The sequence below is a fragment of the Haliaeetus albicilla genome, chromosome 4, assembly GCF_947461875.1.
Source record: "Haliaeetus albicilla chromosome 4, bHalAlb1.1, whole genome shotgun sequence".
Classification (NCBI taxonomy): Eukaryota; Metazoa; Chordata; class Aves; order Accipitriformes; family Accipitridae; genus Haliaeetus; species Haliaeetus albicilla.
Window position 1 is genome coordinate 42,748,348 of NC_091486.1, and position 26,688 is coordinate 42,775,035.

Consider the following 26,688-nt stretch of genomic DNA (forward strand, 5'->3'; position numbering starts at 1 on the left):
CTCCTCACTCACACTGGTCCCTCCCAGTAGCTGTTTTTTGGGACACACATTATTCCTGCCTCATGCTGATCTTGCTGGAAGTGGTACCTGTGGTTTCTGGCCAGCCCATCAATTAGTGGGACTGATGAGGTTTGTTTCTTGTCATTGACTCCATGGTGGAGTGTCTGTGTCTGTATATTTTGTTTCAGGTTTTCCCCCTTTTTCCCTTGATTTCTCAGTTGACATGATCCCCAATCAGATAACCTTGCTGGCATAAATATTCCCATGCTCTCACATGCCCTCATCAACTGGTGTGACTGACCAGCTTTGATCATTTTTTAATTTTTTTTTTTTTTGCCTTTGCTTATCAACCCTGTCTGTCACTGCCTCACAGGGCTGCTGGTAGATCTCTCCCTCCCTGGTCATTCCTAGTTTAAAGCCCTCTTTACCAATTCCCCCACCCGATCAGCAAAAATACTATTTGCCCCACTTAGTGGTGGATCCCATCTCTCCCATGTGGATGCTGATATGCAGATAGTGTCCCATGGTCATAGAAACCAAAACCAACACCAGCCAACACCATCTCCACAACCTGCATATCGAGGTCCCCCTCCTTATGCCCTTTCTCCTCACCAGCAGGACTGAGAAGAACATCACCTGGGTCCCCATGCCCATGACTGCTGCCCTCAGAGCTCTGTAGTCAGTCAGGTGGCCCAGATCCTTGGCTTGAAGGCACATTTGGCTTCTCTTCAACTTTGAGAGTGGTCAACCTTTTCTCTTAAAAGTCTGTTCCAGTTGTAGAAGTAATTATAATGATAAGAAACATCAGGAGAGCATCGAAGGGAACTGCATTGCCTCTGAGAACATAGCTGACAAGCAACAGGTTTTTTAAGCTGTGGGGATATTTGCCTTTTTTCAGCCCTGTTGATCATCCTAAGATTCTTCAGTATTGTGGCTGTATTGTGAAACAACTTTCTTCAGGGAACACTTCCAGCTGGGACCAAGGTTGATGGAAGCGCAGAAGCCAGAGAGCTGTTCCTAGCTTCACAGCAGGTTACTGTTGGACCAGGACAGAAACAGCACTGAATACATATAGCACCAGACTATAGCATGCTTAAACTTACTTGCTGTCCTTAATAGGAAGCTTCCAGTCCTGGGACTCTGAGTCATCTTTAAGCTTGTGCATACAGCATAGAGAAAATGAGTGAATGCTTTCTACTGCCAACTTGCTAAAGACATACTGGAAGAAAAGCAAGTGTGACCAGACTTGGAGAAATTACAAACCCTAACAGAAATGTGTCCTCTGTATGCAATACCAGTGTGTTCTAGAGAGTCATTTATTGTCAGAATTGAAGGTATCTGTTCAGACAAGGGAGAGTAAGGGGGCGTGTTTCTGGGCCCCTTTTTGCTGCTGGTTGCGACTGCAGCTGAAGACTTTGGTTTTGGTGAAAGTTGTATTCTTCTCCACTCCTGCATGTGAAATCCAGGGAATGTCTCAGAAGCAGCAATGTCTACAGAAGCAGCTCTCCAGAAGTGTAGCTACAGACAGGTTGTGCACTTCACCTTTGTGCCTGACCTTAGACTTCGGCTGTTCTTTCCCTTAAAGTCTGTCAAAGCCACCCACCTCCCCAGACACCAAGCTCCTTATGGTCTTGGGAAAACAATGAAATGTATAAGTGAGTGGATCAAATTCATGGTTTACTCTAAAACGTTTATCTTTCATTATAGTGCTGCATGGTGGACATAAAATCAAATTTATAAACTACATCTATAAAGAACAGACTGCTTTAGTGTTTTTAAGCACATAGGCTTGACAGCAGCAGCTGATTAATAATTAAAATAATGGTCAATGAAAGAAATATACCTTTGCTAATCCATAATTACTTGGAAGCTTCTTCATACATTTTCCATGAGAGTCTTTTCCTTGTAAGACTCAGAAAGTATATTTAGTGTTTGTTTGCTTTCAACTATGGTTTTCAGCGGATATTGACTGAAACAGTGTCTTAATCAGTCTGACCTCAGCCTCCAGGGGATTTTTTTCCATTGACTGTATCTCTTTCTCCTCGCCTCTCCCTGTGTGCTGAAATTCTTGTCAGAGCTGCTAGTTCTGTCTATTAATGTTGCCTTTAGTGCTTCTTATTTTAAGACTCTTTTTAGCTCAAAACTTTTTTGAACATTCCCGTCTTGGTGGGCAGTTCTTGCTGACTTTGACCTGAGCTAAATTTCTTGGAAGCAGTTTCCTCCCATCCTCCTACTTTTCTCAAACTGACTTTCCAGCAGCAGCTGTGCAGAGAACAATATGCTAAGTAATGCAAAGCATTTTAGAGGGGTTTTAGAGGAGTTGGGCGTTCTGTGTGAAGACCACTCAAACTGGATAATTCAGTCAGGTTTTCCCACCTCAAGCTTGGAGTGTGGCTGTTATTTTTTTTTTTCCTGTGGATGTGGCAAGGGATCTTATATTCTGTTTGTCTTCTCTGTATTCCCTGCAACCTACTTTTTCACTTCTTCCTATTTCAGCAAGTTTGATTGAATACAGCTTTTTCTATTGCAAGGTGGCCTTGGCCTCTCATGACTACATTGTTTTTAGAAAACAAGTTGTTCAAAGTGATCTGGGGTGAATGACACAGCTGATTGTAGATGCTTGTAGCTCTGAAGTCCAATTCGTTAAGCAAAAGGCCACTGTACATACAAGGTACGGTGCGTGCCAAAACAGGAGCTCGCTAACCCAAAGCAAGTGTGAAGGGTGGTTTGTCAAGTCATCCCTTCCCTGGTTTTCCTTGTGAAAAATGCAGGACTTGGCAGGCTGATGAGCAGGGAGTTAATCTGATTTTTTTTCATTTTTTATTTTTTTCATTCATCAGGTCTGCTCAGGAGTCACTGTGTTGTAAATAAAGCCACTGGCAAGTGAGATGTCAACACGCAATGTGCTCTTGTTACTACAGAGTACCTTAAAAGATGCACGTTTACTGTGTGTACTTGGACTACATACTGGGAAGTTTCATGGGGAGTCTGTAAGGAAATGGGTCAGGCGGAGTGTGCGATGCTGTGGTCAGGCTGTTTCAGTGCAGAAGTGGCTGCTGTCTGTGGTTACATGGACAGCCTTGACAGGTGTCTGCCAGCATCTAAGAAATCAGCTTCTCTGCCTCAGAGAGCCTAATGTTGTTCTCTCTCTCCTATGCATATCACCCTCAGGTTAACTGTAAATCCAGCTTCTCACTCACGTTGTCTCTCTGATTATTGGAATACTAGAGCAGCTTGGGGCAGGTTACAGCTTCCCACAAAATGTACCATGGAATTGTGTTGTTATACAGAAGGGCTTGAGAAGGATGCAAGTTAAGGTTCCTCCAGGCTGGCTGAACTGAGGAAAAATGAATAAGAAATATCAGTGTCTTTGACAGTCCCACCCTTTTCCATTTGCACCTGGGCTACTTCCAACAGGCACTGCAGACTGGTAAGTGAATTTAGCTTGTGCCCACATCTGTTCTGTGCTGTTGGAGCAATAGTACAGTATCTGCTGCCAGAAGTGCAGTTTTCACAAATTCGGCGCAGCCTAAATTTCTCACTCTGGATGACCTGCGTTTCCAACCACACTTCTCAGCTGAACAATTCTCCTGGTACTCTTTTCATATTACCTCCATGGGATTGAGAAATGCTGTCCTTTTTTGTTCTGTGACAGCAGGAAAACAGAAACAGAAAGCAACAGGACTTGGACAAGTTACCTCTTGTCCACCTGTCACCTGGTCAGGGATTGGTAATAGGCAGCATGTTCCTAAAAGCTGCCAAGTTTGTACATAGGTTAGCTGGGGGTATGTAATTGCCTGACCGCATGCTTTTGGTCCCCTCCCTAGTAAATCCTGTCCTAGGTTAATAAAAATGTCCTTAGCTGCATCTGGAGGTGAAAGGATCTGTGGGCCAATATGTTGAATATGGGTTGGCGGTGTTCCCTAGCAGCAAAAGAGGCCGATGATATCCTGGGCTGTATTGACAAGAGTATGGCCAGAAGGTCCAGCAAAGTGATCCTTCCTCTTTATTCAGCATTTCTGAGATCACCTCTGGAGCACTGTGTCCAGTTTGAGTCTCATCAGTCCGACAAAGACCTGGATGTACTGCAGTGAGTCAAAGCAGAGGCCACCAAGGTGGCTGGGGCTGGAGCACATAATGCATGAGGAGAGTTTGAGATGAGAAGGTGCTGGGGGATCTTAATGGTATCTGCAACTGTCTAACATGGGAGGGTGTAGAGAAAGTGGATCCAGACTTCTCAGAGATGTGCAGTAATAGGGCAATGGACACAAGTTGGAACAAAGGATATCGCAAGTAGATAGTAGAGGAAAAAGAAAAAATCAACCTGAGTGGTCAAACACTAGAAAAAGGGTCTTGAGAGGTTGTGGGATTTATGTTCTTTGAGATATTGAGCCATGTGTAGTTCAGTTCTGATTTACCTGGACCTGTAGAGGTGCCCTCCCACTTACATGACTCTGATTCTGTGTGGATATTTGATTAAGTGCACCTTGGCGGGGAGGGAGAGGGGGGAATAATCAAATGCCTGCTGCTGACACACACTATTATCCACATAGGGGTGTGAAATTTCAATAGATGTACAAGGTTTGCATATTACATCCAGTTTCCAGAGAATGGAGACTGAAATAGTCACAAACATATGTTCATTTCAACTGAATATGATTAGATCAATTTGACAGCATATTTTAGTAATTTGTCTCTGTAAAAACAGATGTACTTCTTCACTGGAGCAGTTTCTTTTGATTAAATTAAAATTTGTGAAAGCTTTTTCTTCAGTGTTACCACTTGTCTTTGTGCCATATGGCTTTGATTTATGTCTATGATCTCAGTGCATGCAAAATAGGCATATGAATATTATGTATTAAAAAAACCCCTCAAAGTAGAAAACGATATTGTTTAGCATGTCTTGGTTATGAACTTTACAATAGTGAGTGATACCAGTTATTGCTAAGGATAATTTTCTGAATCTTGCAACAATGTTACAATGAGCCTTAAAAAATGAATTAACTTGATTATTTTTCTTAAACCTTCTGGGTTTATTCAAATATACTTTATTATTGATGTATATGTGCTTCCTTTTAAAGATGGTGATTTTAATTAAGTTTAGTTTTGATGCAAATGTGAAGAGAATTTATTACTTTCAATTTTCTTTTTTCTTTTTCTTTTTTTTTTTTTTTTTTTATTTTGAAAGTTTTCATTGCTAAGTCCATATCTTAAAGAACTGCCAGGTAAATGCAGTAGAATTCCCTGTGATAGTCATCAACCTGATTAGTCTGGGCTAATGCATGTTTTTATTTTGGTCATAGTCAAATTCAAAGAAATCCATGTAGCTGTAGCAAAGCTAAGCTTGTGAGCCTACTGCACTGAAACTGGTGGGAGTGAATCTTCAATTGACTAGTGTGTTTGAGGCTTGCTTGTTTCTTTTTTCTTTTTTTTTTAGCTGATCTAAAGTATCCTAAGCTTTTCATCTCCTCTTCCCTCTCTTCTGCTCTCTCCTCTCCTCATTTTTGAAGCTTGATGAATACTTTCTCTGAACATTTCCATCAAATTAAGTGCATAAAAGCCTGAGGTGCACAATTGCTACTCACTCTCAACATTCATAAGCTGAAAATTACATAATTATTTTTGGTGGATTTCTTTTATTTTTAAGGCTTTTACAGAAAGAATTTGACAATGTTCTGTTCATACCTATTAATATTTCACACCAAAGTGCGCTTTTAAAGCTTTCTGGTCTAACATGCATATCAGAATGATTTCACCCATTGTTCTCCAAATGCAATGCACTCTCACACTTAAAGTAAATACAAGAGTCTGCATTTGGGAATCTAAATTGTTAAAAAGGATTTTAAATGCTTGTGAAACAGCAGGATAGGTGATAAGAGAGGGTAGGACCACAGCTTTCTGCTCTGTTGTAACCCAGCTTTCAAGGCCCCATAACGCTAGGTCGCTGTACCTTGTGAGGTCACACCTATATTGGTCTAGGAGACTATCCTCTTTAAGTGAGACTAGCTGAACACTCAGACTAATAAGTGTTGTCTAATAGATTTGGACCCTGTCAGTAATCCCTTTTTGAACAGTTCAAACATCTGTAATTGCCAAAATACTGCCATTTTGCACTAGGCTATGTTCTCTGTAGTGTGCCATTTAGTGTGTCATTGCAGACTTGATAGAACATTGTTACATACTTTGGAAAGGCAAATGGCTAAAAATAACAAAATTGCTTTCGGTAATTAATATTAAATCCTTGTGACTTGAGCAGTCAGCCTGAAATATGCCATTCTACAAGGCTTTACCATTCAAAATGAGTAAGAATCACTGGAGCTGGATATCGTTTATGAAACTTCATTTATCTCCAGCAGTGCACCTGCCTTCCTGAATATAGGAAGAAATGAGTAACCAGAAAATGTTGCCTGTTCACAGAACCATGCCTCCTGAGCAGTTGTCTCCACAGAGAAGTGGTCTTAAGACTTTTCCAAGATTCTTAAAGACCCAAGCCCCAAAGAAGTCCTGCTATCCATGTTTTTGTTGCCGAAGTTGTTCTGTAATGGGACTTATCATACCTATGCTTCAGGTAGGACTCTGGCATAGTTTGAATAGTTTTGTTGACCTTTCTTGCAATGAAGAATACCTTCTGCAGCTCCTCATTTTACTGAGCTTTAATATAAACCAGAAGTTAAGCCAACAAGTTGCCTGTATTATCTGAAAGAGACTTATTATAGTGGGTGGTAGGTGCATCCACACACAGAGAAATAGGAGTCGGATCTCTCTTTGCCCCCCCCCCCCCCCCCAAAAAAAAGGGGGTGGGAGTGGAGAGTCTATCCTTGTCCTTTTGCTTGATTTGAAGAGTTTGCTCTGCTTTATCTCAGTGCTTTTGTGGGGTGCCTGTTGCTAGAGTATTGACCTGCCATTCATGTAGCAGCTTCAGATGTTTTCCTTAGCCAGAGCTTAGAAATGTAAAAGACACAAACAGGGAACTTCTCACTTTTGGTGAGAACACTTGGGCATTTAAGGAGCCAGGTGAGGTAGAGACACAAAGGGCATGGAGTTGAAATGGCAGATAATTATTTCTCCGCAGGTTTGTTGTGTTCATGCTAATTATGCTCAAGGTGCTTTTGAGGATGAGAAGTGCTAAAGTATTACATCATAATTCCCATTAATAATTTTCATTGCTTTCTCCCCCTCCTCTTCTAACGCTGTTGAGAAATGCAGTATCTAAGCTGGAAACATAATTAAACAGTTTTGTTCTCCCCAGTGGTTATGAATCCAAAATCACAACATGAAAAGGATACAGAGCCACACAAGCTGTTACCCCTGCTCAAGGGGAGTTTCTGCAGTTTGGATAAAAAGGGAAAAAGTGGGTTGTTATAGCAAGCAACTGAAGGGAGTACAGAAGGCAGGTCATATACAATAAATGAACTTCTGTGGGCAGCTGCATCACTATTTCCTGCTCAGAAACAGGAACAGTGTTAACAGCTTGTGGCCAAAGCAAAATAAATCCAGAGGGGTTTCTGTGATAGAAGTGTTCTTTCTGTCTCCATGTAACACTTTGGTTTAGCTTCTGTAATTAGTAAGTACCCTGGCTGTTCTATGACAGTATTTGGCATTTTGTTCTCTCTGGTGATCCATGGGGAGAATTTAGGAAGGATGGTGATTAGCACTCAACAGAACACGTATTTCACCTTTTGGCCCATTTGATCCATCATGCTTTGATAGTGCTGCAAAACCCATCTGTATTTTTGCTTGGGCTCTTCTCTGAGTTTCAGGTAGGAACAGGTAACCCAAGAATACTTTCAGCCATTGAATTCTGTGGTGGCTATGCTGTGAAACCCCGTATAGAAACCTCCAGTAAGACATTGTCTTTGAACAGTCTGCTAATAATGTGTGGCTCAAAGCTTAGCAGAAACAACCTTCTTCCTAAAAAAGGATTTTGTGGCCAGTAGTGGTGATTTTAATGCTGTCAGCCCATGACAGTCTCCTTGGCATTAAAAATTTTGCTTGGTGTGGTGAAGTGAGACTAACTTAGTTAAAAAAACCAACCAAACAAAAAACAAACTTTACGAGAGAATTAATATATTGGTTAACTTCACGGGTGCACTGTCAATTCTGCCTTCACCAATAAAAAGCCCCTTTTAAGCTCTCAAAGGTCCTGCGCTAGAAAGTGATTTACTGCCAACCACTGAAATGAATCCCATGGTACCTGGCTTTCTGCACAGTGGAGGCTGCAGGGTTCAGAAATCCCTATTGCTCTTCAGGCACCATTTGCCTTAAATCTGCTCTATTGCTTTATACTTTTTTTTTAAAGGATCATAAGGTTTATTCGTGTGCACAAGCATCTTTCTTCCTTGCTGTCTCTGCTCTCAGTACCATGGAAAATGTTTTCATTTCTATGTGAAGTTCCATTTCTTGGTAATACAAGTGCTTGCTGTATTTTGATTCCTGCATAGATGATGACACTGGTGGTCTGAATCCTGAGGATGAGGGCTGTTACTTCATTGATCATAGAAACATAGCTCTTTGGCCAGGATCCATAGTAACGCCTTTTCTATTGTTCACAAATATTCACCTCTATTTAGGCCAAAACTGGAGTTATATACTTTCTGTGAATTAGGGAAGACAGCAAATTCTGTGCAGTTTGGCAATCTCTCACTGAAGTCTCTCCAGTAGAGACTGAGCTGATTTTGCTTGAATACAGTAAATATTAGTGTATTTGCTATCGTTTGATATAATTACTGTAGGGTTGGAATACTTGCATGTGTATTCTCAGACCAAGAATGCAGGAATGCTGGGAAGCGTGAATTATTGCCAGTGGAAGAGCTCGTGTCTCTGGAAAATATTGATCATTGCCCAGGTAGACTAAAACCTTCCTGACATGTTCAGAGAGCATCTCTGACTTACGCTTGAGGTGTCCAATTTCTTACTTGAGGTATGGGGGGATTTGGTACACTTGAGAACCATAAAGTGGCCCCCAAAATCTGTCTGCTCTGCAGGTTTCCTATGTGTAATAGGACCAGGCAGAAAGGTTGGTTCCCCAACTCTGCAGCTGCTTTTTTAAAGGAATGATTGAGCTCCCCGTTTATGTACTCATTAGTTTCTCTTCTTGAGAGTTACCAGCCAGACTGGTTTCACAGGGCAGTGACTAAGGGACTTACTGCAGGTATAAACCACAATAAAGATTCACGTTCAGTACTTCAGCAATGTTGATACCTGACCGTATTGCTACTGTCTGCCCCTGAAAACTCTGTTCTTGTGCAATATGTTGGCAGAAGGTGTACAGAAGTGATTTAGCTCCCTCTCAGGATTAGCTGCAAGTCTTTGATATGTTTCTGTATGTTTTTTAGGAGTAGTATCACTTGGATGAGTTACATCTTTGGGTTGAACATACATGTGGTAGAGGCGGGCAGGATGACGGTCCCTCCTGACTTAAATAAAAGGTCCCTAGTGTATGCTGTTCTAGGAAAAGATTCTCTCATGGATGGTGAACCTGCATCCTACATTGTTTGGTCTGGGTTGAGTGAGGAAGTGAGATAAAACTTTTTGCATCAGTTCATCAGTGCACAGCAAATAAAATGCAAACTGCAATAGCCTCCAATAGTTTAAACACTTAACCACTTTTTACTATCAGCTTAAGGTAAGCTTCATGTGATAATAGCTCTGACATGACAGGGGAAGTGGAGAGACGTGTATGAAAATACAGGCATTATGGCTTTAGTTAAGACTTAGTTTTGTGTGGTTATCATTTTGTGATCCTAGTAACATTTAATGTCTAAGCTTCTCCAGTCCATTTGCTACTTTATTTCATAGTTGAACCAATCAGATAACCAAGCCAAGAAGGAAAGAAATTGGAGCAATGAAGTGCACGGCAGCTGCCTGTTTGTAAGTCATTAATTGCTAGCATGCAGTGTGTATTGTAAGGCAGACACAGAGCTGTTAGATGCTGCAGCGTAAAGTTAAGCCCCTAAGTGAAAGCTCGTGCAAATGCAGATCTGTATATACCAAGGTAATGTGAGATTTAAGGTAAATAAAGGTATCCCCATCATAGAAGGAAAGATTGCTCTGAGGGCAGGCTGCAGGCTGGAAAAATCCAGCTCTGTTCCCTCTTCTGCCAGTGCCTCTTGGCAGAATAACTTGTCCGAATGGATTAGCCTCTTCATACTGCAGGTCCTTGCAGAGTAGCAGTACCTGCCTCACAGTGACTGGAGAGAAAATTGCATCTGAGACGTCTCACTCCTGCTCTTGCAAAAGCTACAGAAGTACTTTTGGTGAGCTTTAGTGGTGGTTATCTACTTATGCATCCTAGCCCACTGACTGCATGCTGGGAACAGATTCCTATGTGCATCATTCCCTCCATTTGGTTTCCAAGGGCAGAAAAGCCGGGAGCTGAGTGAGCAGAGGGAGCCCAGTGCATGGCACCAGGTTCTTTAATCTGGATGCTCTGGGATCACACTTCAGAATGCATTTCAACAGTTTAGAGACACCCCTGATTACCAGGAAATAGCACTGTGAGCTTTTGACCATCAACAGAAACTCAGAACACCTCAGCTTGTTTTTAATGGTTGTGTTTTCAACAGCAGGTCTTTAATTACAACACATACTTGTTTTGTCTTGGGTCTTTTGAACAGTGTGGCCTTTGTTCTTTCCCCTCTGCTGCTCTGGGATTGCTTATGGATTAGAAGCTTCTGCCCTCCAGAGCTGGATGTATTTTCTCCCTGCATGCTCATCCACTGCAGTGCATAGTAAAATAGGATTGTGGGGGAGTGCTTGAGCTGGTGGGATGGTGACATCTGTCCAAAGTGGGTGATTAAAAGGATGTAGAAGGTTCTCCAGCAACACACTGGATAGCTCTGCTTTCTGCAAGGAGAGTGGACTGGGAACAATCTGGCTCTCCAAGCAGTCACTGTATCACAGCAATAGAAGTTACTCTTACTGAAGTGAATAACTTCAAGTTAAAGATAGAAGAAAACCAGATTACTTTACACTGAGCGTCAAACAAAAAATGAAGGAACTGAGAGTAAGATTTTTGTTGGGTCAGAATATTAGTTGTTGCAAAATCCTCTGTTGTACTCACCAGTGTTTCAACAACCTTGTAGTAAATTAGATTAATAGGTGTTGCTTTTAGAACTGTTTCATTATCTTCTGATACATTAAAATGTATAATTTATTCCCACAAACATTTTCTTATACTTCTGGCTTTTTAATAGTGGAGTTGATTGCATAAATTAGCAGCAGTATTGTTATCAGTTTCTGCAGTGCATTGGCAGCAGGTGGGACAGAAGCATTCCTGTTCTCTTACAAATAACCTGCAACTGTTATTTCCTGTGCCCTGCTGCAATTATGCCTGCCTTCATTATTAATTGGTGAGTAATCCTGCCGTTGCTTCCTCCTGTGTATTATCTCTTCCTCCGTGTCCTCCCTTAAAAGGAAAGCATGACAGATAAAAAAGGTGGGGCTTTGCAAGCTGAAGTATATCAAAACCTTCCTCTGAGTAATGATTTCAGTAGGATTGCTGGGGCATATTCTGGAGACTTTGGTAAGTGCTAATCACAGTGGTACATGACTAGGCATTGATTTTTCTATACATAAAAGTGTATACTTTTAATATGCTGAAATTGAGGTAGCTGTGCATCTGAAGTTTGGCAACATCGTTTTCTTTTTGAGAGCTTTCATATAAAGCCAGTTGCTAGAATTATGTTAATGCAAATAGTGGTTAGCTTTATCTGAAAGCTTTCCGAGAATGGAAGCTGGTATTGCTTTTTCAGTTGCAGACAAGTTTTTAAAATCCTATTTTTTTAAAGTATCTTTAGAACTAGTTATTTTTTGTCACTTTTTTTTTTTAGTCACCTCCAAGCTGAAGATTTCCTTGGAATATGCTCCTTCAAGTGCTTTGGAAGTCGTAGTATTAGTCTTATACTTCACAAGATTATTCTGGTGTTTATCTAATTATCACTCTCAAAATGTACTAGTTTAAGAAAGTTATGCATTAATGCACCAGACTGTGCTTTAAAAATGTCTTCATATATATTTAATGGGTTGGAGATGCAATAGAAAATGAACTGCGTTTGCTTGTTGCATAGACTGCAGCTGTGTCACATCTTTTAAAGTATGTATGATTGCTGTGTTATTTCTAACACTCATGGAGTTAATGAGCTTTGCTCACAAATATCAGCTAAACACTGTGGTATCAATGCAGCTGTTCAGAACTTAAATTTAAAAAATAAATCCAAGGTTTTCAGGGTTCCTTTGCACTCTCACTAACTTTTTTTCAGTTTGTTTGTAGCACGTTCATTCTTATCAATTATTTACAAAAGCAGTGAGGCAAACTTGAAATCCTTTAGTGTTTTGAATGAATAATTTAATGCCCTTGTTTCCTTTTAATTTTCTCTCTGTACAGTTATGTCCATAGTCGCTTTTCTGGTGTTAACTTATTAAACAAATCAACAAGTGAAGTAAAACTCTGTCAATAAATAGGTTGCATAGATCCAGACCAAAATGTATTTCCCCCGTGGAACTTTTATCTGGAATTACGGCTTTAAAAACATCTTTACACCAAACATCAATTGTAGGAAATTATAAGAATTGCTTTTTGGGTTATTAGGAAATATGTCTCCCAATACACAGTTGCCAATCTTATTCAGTTAAATAAGTGATATGGTGGAGTGGGGTGGGTGTGTGTGTTTTTGCTTTGTTTAAAACAATCTGGTGTTTTTAGGGACAATACTCTTTCAGCCATCATCTTGGTTGTTACCAAAGTTAGCACTTCACAAGGTCAGGATGATTGCTTTGTGGCTGTAGCCATCTGAATTCCTCTGGCAGCGTGTCTTTGTAGAAGAGGAACTGCTAGAGATTTGATAATTGCTTCTCAGCTTCTAGCTCATGCCTGGAAACCATCCTTTCACTAGGTTAAATGTGCAAAGCTCATGTCCTGCCTGGGGAGGGAAGGAGGGATCCTAAATATTTGGGATGCTGGGGTGAAACCTGTCATAACCCCAACACCAAGGTCAGCTGTTGTCTTGTAGCTTGCCCTGGTTGGAAATGCAGTATGAGAGCTACCAGTCTTTTGGTGGAGGGCTTCTTGTTTAACAGGACCTTTTTGATCTGCTCTGAAGTCAGGGTCATGCAGGGAAGGGGGCCATTACCTGCAGGACCCTGGACTCATTTGGTGTTTGGAGGGTTTGTGAAAAGCCAGTCAGGCCTATAGTTGGCAACGGGTGGTCCCATACTTAGGGAAGGTAAAGCCAGACTGTATTTGTCCAGAATGTATAGACAGACTATAAAGCCAGAACCACTGTGTTTGGCCTTGCATCTGTCAGTGAATGAGTGATGCTAGTAGCCAAGTCCCTAAATGATTCACAGGTGGTTCTGTGGACCTCACTTCATGCACGAGGCTCCACTGGCCCTGAAATGGTCTTAGGAAAGTAATGAACAGAAATGGTAGTTTGGCTGCTCTTGGCAAGCTTCTAGTGCTTCATGTTCCTTTAATGGAGCCCTTCCCATTGGGCCGGCAGGGAGACGGGAGGTCACTAGCACCCCACACTCTCGGGGTTCACAAGCACACACATATTTGCAGATCCCTCGAGCACCGGCACAGCCCCTCTGTCTGCCCAGCACCCCTCCCCACATAGTTAAGAAATAATTTATTAAGAAGATAGGAGAGACTGCAGTGATCAGGCGCAGGGCTCAGCCGGAGAAGCCCACAGGCTCCATTTCACATGCAAAGGTTCCCTGTTATACCCCTTTCTGCCTATTCCGCCTTTGTTCCTCCTTGTCTGCCTTCCCCTCCTCAGCTGGCAGGATTCTACTGGCCCCCCTCCAGCATCTTTGGACCTTATCAGTCCCAACTTGCCTTAATTTTCTTGCTAACCCATCAATTACTGTGACTGACAAGGTGTTTTTTCTTGTCTTTGTCTCCAGGATGCTTGCTTGCCAGGTTTGAGCCTCTGTATATTTTGTGTATGGCTTCCCTTTTTTCCTTAGTATCCCATGGCAAGCCCACCCCATCAGGTAACCTCACTGGAATAAACATTGCCACATTCCACATAACCTTATCAATTAGTGTGGTTGACCAGGTTTGGGTCTCATCACTCCCTCCCTTATTGTCTGTCAGTCAGGTTTTCCTCTCTGCACGTTCTTGTTTATGTGCTCTCCCTTTTCTTAACCCTTTTTGCACTGAAAAGGCTCTTGAGCTGATACCCTCAAAGGAACAGATGCTCCCTCCTTCCACAGACCCCTCTGAAGCAGGGCATGACCTGACCGGTGGCTTCTTCAGAGGCCAGTTTGTTCTAGTGTTTTGTTGTTACCAGCTGTTTCAATAAGTTTGCTACAAAGTCTCTTCCCAACTCTGGCGCAAAGCTTGCCAGACTTCTATCCTTGCTCTGAAGACGGGAAGTGCTAGAGTTACTAACGCAAAGGAGATTTCAGATTTTTCAGGACATGGTTTAGTGGGCATGGTTGGTGGTTGGACTCGATCTTGAAGGTCTTTTCTGACCTAAACGATTCTATGATTACAAACATCAAAGCAGGAGTGTGCTCTATTTTCTTCTGCAGCTTCTACTTGAGAAACAGCGTAACACCTTTCTGCAGTGCTGAAAGAGGAAATAAATTGGTCTCAGGCAGATCCACTGTCTGAAACCTTGAGCAAGTGTGTATAGCCTGACACTTACCTGCAGCTGCTAAGAGTTCCCATGTGGAGGGCTTAGGCCAGCACAACTGTAGCTCTCAATGGCACATCTTTTGAGAAGTCACTTTTGGATCAGTATTTCCAAGTTGAAATTTGAAGGAGAGATGGTGATGGGAGATGAAGAGATTATATGCTGTTGGGTTTCAAAGGAAAGAGTTTTTTTGTTGTTATTCCTCTGGGCTAAAAATCCCTAATACCTGTAGTGGGGAACTGTGGAAGGTGGTATGCTGCTTAGAAGCTCAGGTGCCTGTGAAGTCCACATGAAATGTAACCAAATGGCCAGATCATGTACCAGGTTTTCAGGTTTGTGCCTGAGTCACAGTATTACATGATTCTCACATGGCATACAAGCTAGCTCAGTGTTGTCTTGGGAGGTCTGAGATGAGATTTTAGCTGTTTGTTCTGGTTTTATGTTTTGCAGGGGTATATAGCCTTCCTTTCTTCTTTTTCTGCAGGGAGCCATGAATTTGGAATAGGCTTTTCTCTCTGAGGAACAATAATGCCAGCTCTGTTTGAAATGCCTTGGCCATTCTTTGAGAGACAGAGTTGCTGTTCCCTTGTAACACCCACTTGTTCTTCCCAGCTTTTGGTGAACACTGGCTTTCCATAGGTGCTGGTTCTAAGTGGTCAAATTAAAACCTGTGCCTGAATTGAGTGCAGGTACCTTTTCAGGCATCCTACTTTCATACAACACTAAATCAGTGCAGAATAAATGAGATTTAAACAACATCAAAAGTTGGGGACAACTGCACTGTGCCAGTTACTCAGGCTGCAATATGATCATATATTGGAAAAGACCTTTAAGATCATCCAGTCCAACTGTTAATGCTGCCAAGTCCCACTGTTAACACTGCCAAGTCCCACTAAACCATGTCCCTAAGCACCATGTCTTTTAAATACCTCCAGGGACGGTGACTCAACTGCCTCCCTGGGCAGCCTGTTCCAATGCTTGACAACCCTTTCACTGAAGAAATTTTTCCTAATATCCAATCTAAACCTCCCCTGGCACAACTTGGGGCTGTTTCCTCTTGTCCTATTGCTTGTTACCTGAGAGAAGAGACTGACCCCCACCTCCCTACAACCTCCTTTCAGGTAGTTGCAGAGAGTGATAAGGTCTCCCCTCAGCCTCCTTTTCTCCAGACTAAACAACCCCAGCTCCCTCAGGCTGCTCCTCATAAATCTTGTGCTCCAGGCCCTTCACCAGCTTTGCTGCCCTTCTCTGGACACGCTCCAGCAACTCAATGTCTTTCCTGCAGTGAGGGGCCCAAAACTGAACACAGTGCTCCAGGTGCGGCCTCACTAGCGCCACGTACAGGGGAACAATCACCGCCCTGCTCCTGCTGGCCACACTATTTCTGATACAGGCCAGGATGCCGTTGGCCTTCTTGGCTGCCTGGGCACACTGCTGGCTCATATTCAGCCAGCTGTCGACCAGCACCCCCAGGTCCTTTTCTGCTGGGCAGCTTTCCAGTCACTCTTTGCTAAGCCTGTGGCGTTGCATGGGGTTGTTGCAGGACCCGGCACTGAGCCTTGTTGAACCTCATACAATTGCCCTCGGCCCATCGATCCAGCCTGTCCAGATCCCTCTGTAGAGCCTTCCCGCTCTCAAGCAGATCAACCCTCCCTCCCAACTTGGTGTCATCTGCAAATTTACTGAGGGTGCAGCTGATCCCCTCGTCCAGATCATTGATAAAGATATTAAACAGAACTGGCCCCAATACTGAGCCCTGAGGAACACCACTTGTGACCGGCCACCAGCTGGATTTAACCTCATTCACCACCACTCTCTGTGCCCAGCCGTCCAGACATTTGCCTTTTCTTGGGTTTAAATCATTCTTATTGCATGCAGAAGGTGGGAAGGAGGAAGACGGCTTTTTCTGTGCTCTTCCGTCACTTAACAGAGAGTGATACAGAGAGTGATTGAGATCCCAGGCATGCTGAAGAATTTGGGGGAAGTAGCTGTGGACTTCTACCATGCACAGTAAACAACACTGAGTCAATTGTGCTTCCCCTCAACATGAAATGTTTTTCAAAGCATTTTTAAAATAACTGTGAAGCATAAATATACATGTTTTTGTGGAAACTTGCCTTTTTTGTTTTCCAGCTTTGGGGGTTGTGCACATCATGCTCCGTCATTCTATTTATGACTGCAGCTTCCTGCTGCCTGTGCCATTCCTACTTTGTCGAGTGCCCAAGTAAATTGTTTCACACTTGCTAGTTTTTGGATCTCAGAAATTATATATTTACACAGGGATGTTTCATCAGAGCTGGAGAATGCATGTTCCTATGTCTGGGAGGGATGCTTTTTGCCTTTTCAAGTATTATTTTGCAAAGTAACATAAAAGGAATTGAAGTACTTGCCGTTAGCTTAAATAAAATTTTGTTCTGTGCTTTGGTGCAAGTGAAGTGATGCTCCTTCAGAGACAGAGAGGTCAATACAGGTATCTGCTCCAGAGGGCAACTGAAGTGTGTTTGTTTCCAAGGGTGACTTGTTAACTTTTTGGATTCAATAAACTTTAAATCCACTTACTCTTCAGATCACACTTGTTGACTTCCCTTGTTACAGGAGTGGACATTGCTGCATCTACTCTAAGTTTCTGGCATACTGCCAGACCAACTTCTTTTTACACTGCAGTTCATTTTCTCTGTGATTGAAATGTTTCTTCTTAATATCCCCTTTAATTTGTAAATACACTGGATTAGGGACTGGTCATTGTATATAAAAGCTGAATAGCACAAGTTCTGAGCATGCCCATCAGAGATGGGAAGGGAAAGAGAGTTAAGATATGGCAATGAATTGAATGGGATGGCATATGAGGTATGTTTCTTTCTCAAAGCATGTTGACTTGGTGTTCTTTTTGGAGTGGGGAGAAAAAGAGGAAAGTGTCTTTCTCCTTTCTCATATGAAGTGAGAGAAGATTTTCTCTGAATGTTAGTTTCACATTTTAGGAATCAAGACACTTCCTAATTCTTTATGCTGGATTTGAATAACCTTTCCCTTGCCTTCTTAGGGCACTAATTGTCCTGGCTGTTTTTTATCTAGTGAAAGAAATTACCATTGCTCCTTCATCTCTTCCTCTGCCATGCTCTTTCAGGTTTCTATGGGCACCATGCGACACCGAAGAAACGGCAATTTTGAGAGTTCCAGACTCCTCTATTCCAGCATGTCTCGCAGCATAGATGTGTCTTGCAGTGACGCTGTGAGTATCTGGTACATCCTTGATAAACTTGGCTGTTGTCTTGGGGGTGGACCACAGTGGTTATGAAGTAGGTCATGTCACAAGGATGACTGATTTGTCAGTTTTCCCTTTATGGAGAAGTTTTCCGAGCCAGTGACCCTTCGAGCAGTAAAGGTGCTTTGTTGACATAGTGAAAGTCTAAGGATGTATTGCATTCCTTTTGATCCCTGTAACTTGTTATTGTACATTCTTACTCACTTCTGTTTTTAAATCCTTCTTCACAATTCAGAGACAAATCCTCTGTCTCTGTAAAGAAGAACCCCAACCTCTTCCCACAACTTGATGGCAAAGGCAGACAACATATAATTATGTTAAACATCTCTTTCAAGCTGCAATGATTTGCTGATGACAGCGATTGTCTGGCAGATTTCTTGCTTCTGATGGGCTTGCAAGAGGCCTAATGACTAGCTCTTAGGTCTTCAGCAAGTGGTTCCCCCTCCCTTTTATTTTTTTTGGTCTTTTTTTTTCTTGGTCTTGCATCATTGTGGCTTTTACTAGCTAATTATGTTCCCTTCCATTTTCTTTGTTTTGCATATTATACTTTTTATGCTTTTCTACTTGGAATAACTTCCTCTAACTGCTGTTAACTACAAGTGTTCTGTCAAAATGGTAAACTAAGCTATAGCAGTATGTGTTCCCTTTTCATCCCAAGCTAAATCTTGGCTTGCAAATCCCAGCTGTGCTTAAAAACAAACAAAACCCTCAAACCTCCAAACCTTTATCAGCAAGTGAGATTTTTTTTTTGCTTTCCTAGCTTGCAGAAGCAGATTAGGAATGAATTTGCATTTCCCAAGTTTGAAAGCTTCCCCTGCGCTTGTGGAGTTTCAAGGTTAATATGAGAGTTAATGGTTAAACAAGCTGGAGAGAATTTGCATTCCACTGAGCTCACATAAAGCATGACTTTAAGTTATTCGGGTGTCCTGCTGGGGTCTTTTTGTGTTGAATTAAAACAGGCCCTACCCAAGAGGATGTTAATGTATTTTTTTTTCCTTCTTCCCTTGGGAAGAAACAGTGTTTGCTATAGTCTTTTAAGCAGTATGTAGACCACCTAACCACTGTTCGAAAAATATTGTCAGTGCTGTCAGTTATTTGGAAACACGGCAATGCATGCAAATGGAAATGCTCTGTAGTCTACCGCTACCTGTATTGTGCCACTGAATTCAAGTAAGACGTTTTCTATGTGGGTCACTTTGATTAAAAACTGAAATTAAAATAGGTTCTCCAAGAACTCTTAGGGCATCAAATCGGTTTTGCTCTTCAAGATTTTTTTTTTTTATTTGAGGGGGGAACCATACCTTTTGGCTCTTTATTATATATTGTGCTTGATGGATATAAAAATACTGATATCACATGTTTTTTGGAATGCCTATTTGTGATTTTTGGTAGTCTTTCATGTCCTGTCAACTCCCATCAGTGCTTTCTAGTTGCACCCCACCATCCACTTTGAGAAAGGAGAATTAGGAATTTGCACCAGTTTTCTCTGGTTTTAAACTGACTATGCTGGTACTGAGGTTTCTTCTGTTTTATGAGTTATCAGAAGTAAACTTTTTTTTTAAATTATTTTCAAGGATTTGGTCAACTTCATCCAAGAAAACTTTAAGAAGAGAGAATGTGTCTTTTTTACAAAAGACACCAAGTCAATGTAAGCAGATGTTTTTCTCTTGTTTTACAGGCATGGGGGGCTGGGAGCTGAGGGTATTTCTGTGTGCTAAGCCATGTGGCAGGGGAGCACACTTTTTGTTTTTTTGTTAAGAGTGTGAATCTAGCAGTGCAACCTCACCTCAGTCTTGCTTGTACAACTCCTTTCATTGTCACTGCTTGTTTGGCTCATTTGCATATGCCTGGGGTATTCTGCAGTTGTGGTCAAAAAACCTGGAAGTCTTGTGGTCTGACAGGCAGCCTGGAGTGCTTCTCCTAGTTCTAGACCAGTGCTCTCCAAACTATTTTGATTCCATACCCCATGAGTAAGAAATTTTTGAGCATACACCCCCAATATATGTTTATTTATAAACTATAGACATCTACTACTGTAATAATATTATGTACTTTATGAAACATACACAAAAATAGTAATTTAAAAAGGATGAGATAAAGATGAAATAAACAATATTTTTATTTTTTTTAAAGTTTATTTAACATATCACTCACTTTGGAGACCACTGCTCTACACTGTCTGGAGTTAGTGTAAAAACTGGAAATATATCAGTTTGCGTTATTCCACAAGTAACTTGATGCAAAACTAGGGGCCTGACCTTCATGCTGACTCTGTCAGCATGCCTTCCAGCAGCTCTGTTAAAGGGCTTTAATATCAAATTCCCTATATGAAACACAATTGTAGCAATATATATATGCTCTTAGGGATGCAGCACCAGCACTGGTACTGGTGTATAACAGTGTATGTACGTATCGGAGGTTTGCGTAATTTAAGTTTTCCTTTTAAACCCAAATCACAAATTCCATGCACAAACCTTTACAGCAGAGACAGACAGTTGCTAGGTTTTGCTCAGGCTGATGTTCTCTTAAGATAGGATATTATACTCGCTCCATTTTCAGGCAGAAGTACCTATGCAATGCAAGTTTGAGGACTACAACATTGCCTTTGGTTTTTTGGTAATCTCGGGAGAAACGCAATCAAACTAATGCAGCTGCAGAAGTCCTAATATAGAGCTTTGAGGACTCTCAGTAACCCTGTTCTCCTCTGAAGCTGGGAGGAAAAATGCCTTGGGGAGAGAGAGAGAGAAGGAGGGAAATTAGTCTCATTTCAGAAAGTCTTACTTAGGGTCTTCTTCTGCCATCTAAAATGGGATGTCTGGCAAAGGACCAGCAAAGGATGGTAGAGCTGGTTCTTAGCAGCTTCTCTTCCTACAAGCCCACTGGGAAAGGATACTTGCTGGCTTTTTTTGTCTTATCTATTTTTAAGGTAAGCTGGTTTCATTTGCAAGTTACAGTGGAGTAGGAGAAACCATATAAGTTTTCTCTCCTTCAGAGGCATGCTGTGACTTACCTTTACAGCAATCTTCACAGGAGGGCATTACTCAATCTCATGTTTGCAATCTGCAAGCTAGCTAAAAAATGTCACTGTAACCACACAAATTAATGTTCTTATCTTAATTCTTTTGGGCAGGTGCTTTTTTTTAATATATAGATATTATTTTTCTAATCCTGTATATTGCCAAATTGCACAGTGCTTTTAATAGCGTTGTTCTTCTTGCTTTGTCTCCCCATCTACTTCTTTGTGCTGTTAGCAAAAGTAACACTGGACAAGTGTTTACCTGATGTTGCTTGTTAACTTAGAGTGTAGGGGCCATGCTTTCTCCCTCCTATTGCTGTTGACATTGCTTACCACACTTGGCTGACTGCAGTTGTGAGTTGATCCTCTCTTTCATAAGCAATGACCCCTTCTCCATGCCCTCTAAGGAAGCAGGGCTATTGTCTATGCAGAAGACTTCTTGGATTGTGCTGCAGCTTTTCCTAGGAAAAGAGTTCTCCTAGCTTTCCCAACTAGTCCTGCACAACCAAAGTGCAGATTCTTCCTCCCCTTGATGCAATTTCAGTGTTGGTGAGGAGGGCATTGGTAGGGACTACCCACCACGCCATGCAGCAGACGGGGGGTGGTGGTGGAAATGTGCTAGGAACACAGCAACTGCTTGCAAAATCTGCTCAGAGACGAGACACCCATTCCAGCTTGATGTGAATATGTCTTGGGCTTGCTTAGACACCAGTCAGGCCCAGGGTTTGCATGGAAAATGATTACACTTAGTAAGCATCTTAGTGAACTCTTCATATCTGGTTGAGAGCACAAAAAGGGGAAGAAACCATTTTTATGCATTGGGTTAGCAGCAGATGAGGTCACTGCTGGTGGTGTCTGATGCGGAGTTCTGGTTCATTTTCTTCATTTCTGTGCACAGTTGTAGAGTTTCAAATTAAGATGCTGGTGACCTAACTTCATTTGTGATAATGAAAGAGGTCACATAGGTAAGGCCCATCCAGAAGTGTCAGCTCATCTCTCAGCACAGACTGATTCCTGAGATTCCTGAGAAGCAGATTATAGGGGGAGGAAGCATGATTAGGTGCTGGTCGCAGCTGAGAGTTGGTTCCTCTTAGCTGTTAAATTTGTCACGTAGCAAATCCAAGTAGAGTCCCATGCACAACTGGTTCCGTAGCTCCACCTGCTGCTTGCCTTGTTGTTTTAGTACAACCCTGCTACCAAACTTTGCACTTGATGTGACTGCTACTGCAGGCACCCTGTTTGCTACAAGCTCCAGGTTTGTTGCAGAATAACATTTCTTGGAAATGTCCTGATTGAGCAGAAGTTTTGAAGGTAGTGTCAGCTATGAAAAATTTCTCTATCTTGTTCATAAATGTATCAGAGCTTTTTTTTTTTTTTTTTTTTCTCCTGTCGTCAGGATGATAACTGTGGGTTTTCATGTCTATTCATTCTCTTTTCAGGGGTAACTTATGTAAATGTGGATACCCTGAAAATCAACATATAGAGGGCACTCAGATTAATACCAATGAAAAATGGAACTACAAGAAACACACTAAGGAACTTCCTACTGATGCCTTTGGGGACATTCACTTTGAAAACATGGGAAAAAGAGGAAAGGTAAGTGATTGTATTAAGGGTATACATCAGGCCCCCATTGGGTTCACTGTATTCAGAGTCCTGAACCCAATGCCAGTGGAAGCCCCTGGAAAGCAGGGAAGGTGAAGCTAAAGTTAATTTTATTCTAATGGGAGTGGAAGGAGTTAGGCTACAAAGGAGACAAGCTGGTTTCTCAAGCCCTGAAAATAGATAACAAAGAATAATTTCTTCTGTATTATTTGTTTCATAGGCTGATGATGGGAGTGAAAAGAGGCTATCTGTTTCCAGGCATGGCAGAAGATTGGGTGAATGAGGGTGATGCTCAATTATTATTTTCCCTTTTTTAATGTAGCTAGTTTTATTGTAATTGGCCTGTGATACATTCTGAAGGTCTTGGGCTGGGAGAAAATAATTTTAAACTAGATCTGTGACGTCTCTCACTGGGACTCTGTACCCTAGCTATATCAGTGTGGAATTACAGTGGCCGTTTTGTGGTGCCTGTTTATAGGGAAATGTCATTGTGTTGAGGAGCCACTTAGTACCCTTTTACCCATCTTTAGTGGTGAATCTAACCTGATAAACTCAAGTGCCTGGATGATCAAGCTCCTGATGAAGATGCTTTGTTCCTGACTGTCTGACTTTAACACCAAGACACAGCTGTTTTTTGGAACATTGCACCTCTCCAGTGTGGACTAACTTATGCTTTAGAAAGAAAATAGTGTGAGGGTGAGCACCAGTGCAGCTCTTGGGACAGAAGCATGTGTAACATGTGCAGCAGGATCCATGAGGTGATAATGATAGGGATTTCATATCTGTAGTGATGTAAGACCTTTCTTCAGCGGACCTGTACTCTTCAGTGCAGAAGCTGCACGTACCTGCTTGCTACTCCATAAAATCATCACTCATGCTTTGTAATGGCTTTAAAGTTCCATGTCATCCAACACCTGCCTACAGAGCTTGCTGACCTATATTCCCTTCCTCCCTGGCTGTTCTATGTGCAGATCATTGCAGTGTGCAGATGTACAGTGCTCTTTTCCATGCAGTCGTATCTTAGGCCTTGGAGTGGACACTCTGAAGGATATTGTGGGATGTTCGAATGCTTGTGTCCCACACCCTCACAGAGTAATTTTGTTTGGAAGGGCTTTCCAGAGGTTTCTAGCCAAAACTCTTGCTCAAAGCATATCCACATAGATGAGCTTGCTCAGGCCCATAACCAATTGAATATTGAGTATTTCTCAGGGTGGAGATCCTACAATGACGGTCGGTTCAAGAGGGGTGTAATATATCAGTGGAACTTCAGAGGTTTCATTCTGCTTGGTGGTTTTTTTTCCTGTGTTTTTCCTTGGTGTGGAGACAATGGAGAGGAGGAAAGAAGAAAATAGCTGGTGTTGCTGTTTCTGATGATTTATACTGATACTGTGTGAGGAGTCATATGTGGCTGAGCTCATCTTCCTCTTCTAAATGACTGATATTTACCACCAGTGCAGCTTGCTTGAGACAATCAAAATAAATGAGGAAAAATCAGAGCATGCCATGTAAATTAATTGGGTTTGTTTTATGCAAAGTAGCAGAAACAAGAGGCATTTTGTTGGGAAATAAGACTGAAGGTTTTGAATCACGCTTAAACAGATTGAAGTACTTCACATATTTCTTGATATGCACATTTTAGCTTCATACTACTGTGTTGTAAGCTGCTGTGTATCTTTACTGAAAGAAGAAACGGTTCACTTTACTGCAACATTTCTGAGTTCTCAAAGCTTAAATGTTTTTTCCTCAGGTTGTGTCCCCTTTCCCACCTTGGAAATCAGTTTGCATGCCCACAGTTGTTTCATGAGGACTCTCAAGGCCACTGTGCCTCTGTTTCAGAGCATACTTTGTTCTAATACTGCACGTAAGTCTCCTAATCCACCCCATCAGCACATTGGCTGGAGTTACATCTCTATTCCACATTTTGATTCCCTATACAGCAAGGCACCTGCTGATCTTAAACATTGCAAAATAATTTCTCTTGATCTCATGCGCAGCGGGGAGGACTTCAAACCCAAGGTAACCTAAGAATTTCTGATTATTATCAGTGAAGGATGGGAAGTTTTATACCCTGCATCGTGCTTTTTAGGACAGACGAGTCCTAAAAAGTTCTGAGCAGAAATATTAAATGTGAACAGACCAATAAAATCTCTACACTTCACAAGTCCTGCTTGCGCACTCTTTTTTTCTGCAGTGTTGCTCAGATCGTGTAACATCCAAGAACACTGCAGTTGCTGTATTTAATTTCTGGTAGCCATCAATCTGAAAAATGCTTCTCTTGAATACCTTTCTGAGTTTAGCTACTGAAATACTTGGCATCGCCTGTGTTTGAGGGTTGGATCGGTCATGGTTGGGGTGCACCAGCCGGCTGTACCAGGAGATGGCACCGTTGTACCTCGGAGAAAAAAGTGTCTGAACCGAGGGGTTCACCCGCTCGAGTAGAGCCTTGCCAAGGACTCGAGGTGTCAAGCGCCAGATGTATAGTTGCTGGTACATTGAATGAAACTTAGTTGTAACTGGAGTGTGTTTGCAATTATATACTGTGTTGGTGTATAAGAGAACGAGATCGGCTCTACAGGCAATTCAGCTTCAGCATCTTTTACTTGGTACTTGCTTTATATAGATGAAAACAACAAGTCATTCAACTGGAAACCTTAACTGTTGGTGGAACAAAGGTAGTCATACAGTTACAAGGTACTTTGTGTATCATAGGGTTTAGGATGAATGCCTTCTAACTACAGAGCTAACAAGATTTGCTGTGGGGATGGCTTACCGGCTCTGTGGAGCAGTTAATTTTTCTGGCAGGCTCCCCCTCTCCTATGGGGGACCCTCTCCTGAAAAACACCCAAGGCTTCATGTGGCTGATGCTTCTTAGAACAGAAGCTGTGGGAGTCCCTTAGCAATCCTGTGTAGCTGCTGAAGCCTGCTAGACTTCCTCTGTGATGTGCTGATCTGAGCCAGATGCAATAACTACTCCTGGGAACCTGTCCTGGAATAGATGAATGTGTTCTTTTGTTCAAGTTAAATACCTCTCAAGATATGGACGTTTATTCCTCAAACTAATCCCTTGGTTTTGCTCTCCTGCAAATACTGGGCAATCTGTACAAAATCCCCTGTGATCCAGGTCCAAGTTACTCCTTTTCATCCCCTGCTATGGGTTGTATAGCCATGACTGTCTTCCAAAAGCCCATCATACTAAACTACTAACAGTGAGGAAATTGCAAAGGGGCTCTGGAATAGCACAGCAAGAAAAAGCCAGAGAGCCTTTTACGTAAATGGAGACATAGGTCCATCTGAAGCCAGATTATCTATCTAGCGTGCTTTTTGGCATCCTCATACAGTGTTCAAGCTTTACTACACATTTGATAAAGTTCTTACGTGTTATACTTAAAATGCTGTTATGGGTATGTGTTATGATAGGGACACCATGCACGTGGAGCCTGGAATTTGTAGTTCATTAAGGTTTTAATAGTGTAATCAAAATACAACTGTGATTATTATTAGTTCACTTACAACAATGCTATCACTAATCCTTTATCTAAGCTATAAATAACATTGTTACAGTTAAAATTGTTATACCATAAACTTCCTGGGTGTTGTGTTCATCCTTCCAATGTTCCTCTGAATCCCAAGGTCAGTGCTCTTGCCTTCCTCTAGTGGAAGATGGGTTGGGTGCCTGGTTGTAGGGGGAGGACAAAGATGCTTTAGAGGAAGAAACAAAGACCTCATCATCACTTCACCTTTTGTCTACTGGCTATTGGAATAAGACTGTACATTAGAGAAGGAAAATGCAATTCCCAATCTGTTGCCAGCTATCACTATTCATCTCTTGCTACATTTGTTGTCTTCTTTTCTCTCACCCAAGTACATCCGTTTGTCATGCGACACAGACTCTGAAACACTCTATGATCTCATGACCCAGCATTGGCACCTGAAAACCCCTAACCTTGTCATCTCTGTCACTGGGGGCGCAAAGAACTTTGCGCTCAAGCCTCGGATGCGCAAGATATTCAGCAGGCTGATCTACATTGCCCAGTCCAAAGGTAAAGACCTGCATATGTGTCTGTACTATTTTATTGCTGCATAATACTGTTGGAGAGGTCGCAGCTCAAAGGGTCAGCAGGGAAGCAGAGCATTCGGTTTGTTTCTGCTTGGCTGGTGCACTT

At 41.9% G+C, this 26,688-nt stretch overlaps 1 protein-coding gene across 5 annotated transcripts in view; it reads left to right on the forward strand.

The window, feature by feature from the left end:
• The window catches only part of TRPM8 (transient receptor potential cation channel subfamily M member 8), a 163,446-nt gene that overhangs the window by 101,341 nt on the left and 35,417 nt on the right, over positions 1–26,688 (forward strand). For 3 of the 5 annotated variants that reach the window (XR_011324445.1, XM_069782148.1, XM_069782149.1), the window contains exons 1-5: positions 11,480–11,524; positions 17,767–17,871; positions 19,479–19,552; positions 22,360–22,516; positions 26,388–26,565. Coding sequence is in view for 4 of the 5 variants with exons in the window: in XM_069782148.1 (XP_069638249.1) it covers positions 11,483–11,524; positions 17,767–17,871; positions 19,479–19,552; positions 22,360–22,516; positions 26,388–26,565 (556 nt within the window). In the remaining variant the exon portion in view is untranslated. Of the gene's footprint in view, positions 1–11,479; positions 11,525–17,766; positions 17,872–19,478; positions 19,553–22,359; positions 22,517–26,387; positions 26,566–26,688 lie in introns of those variants that run through there. The other 2 variants (XM_069782150.1, XM_069782151.1) reach the window with 2 other exon arrangements.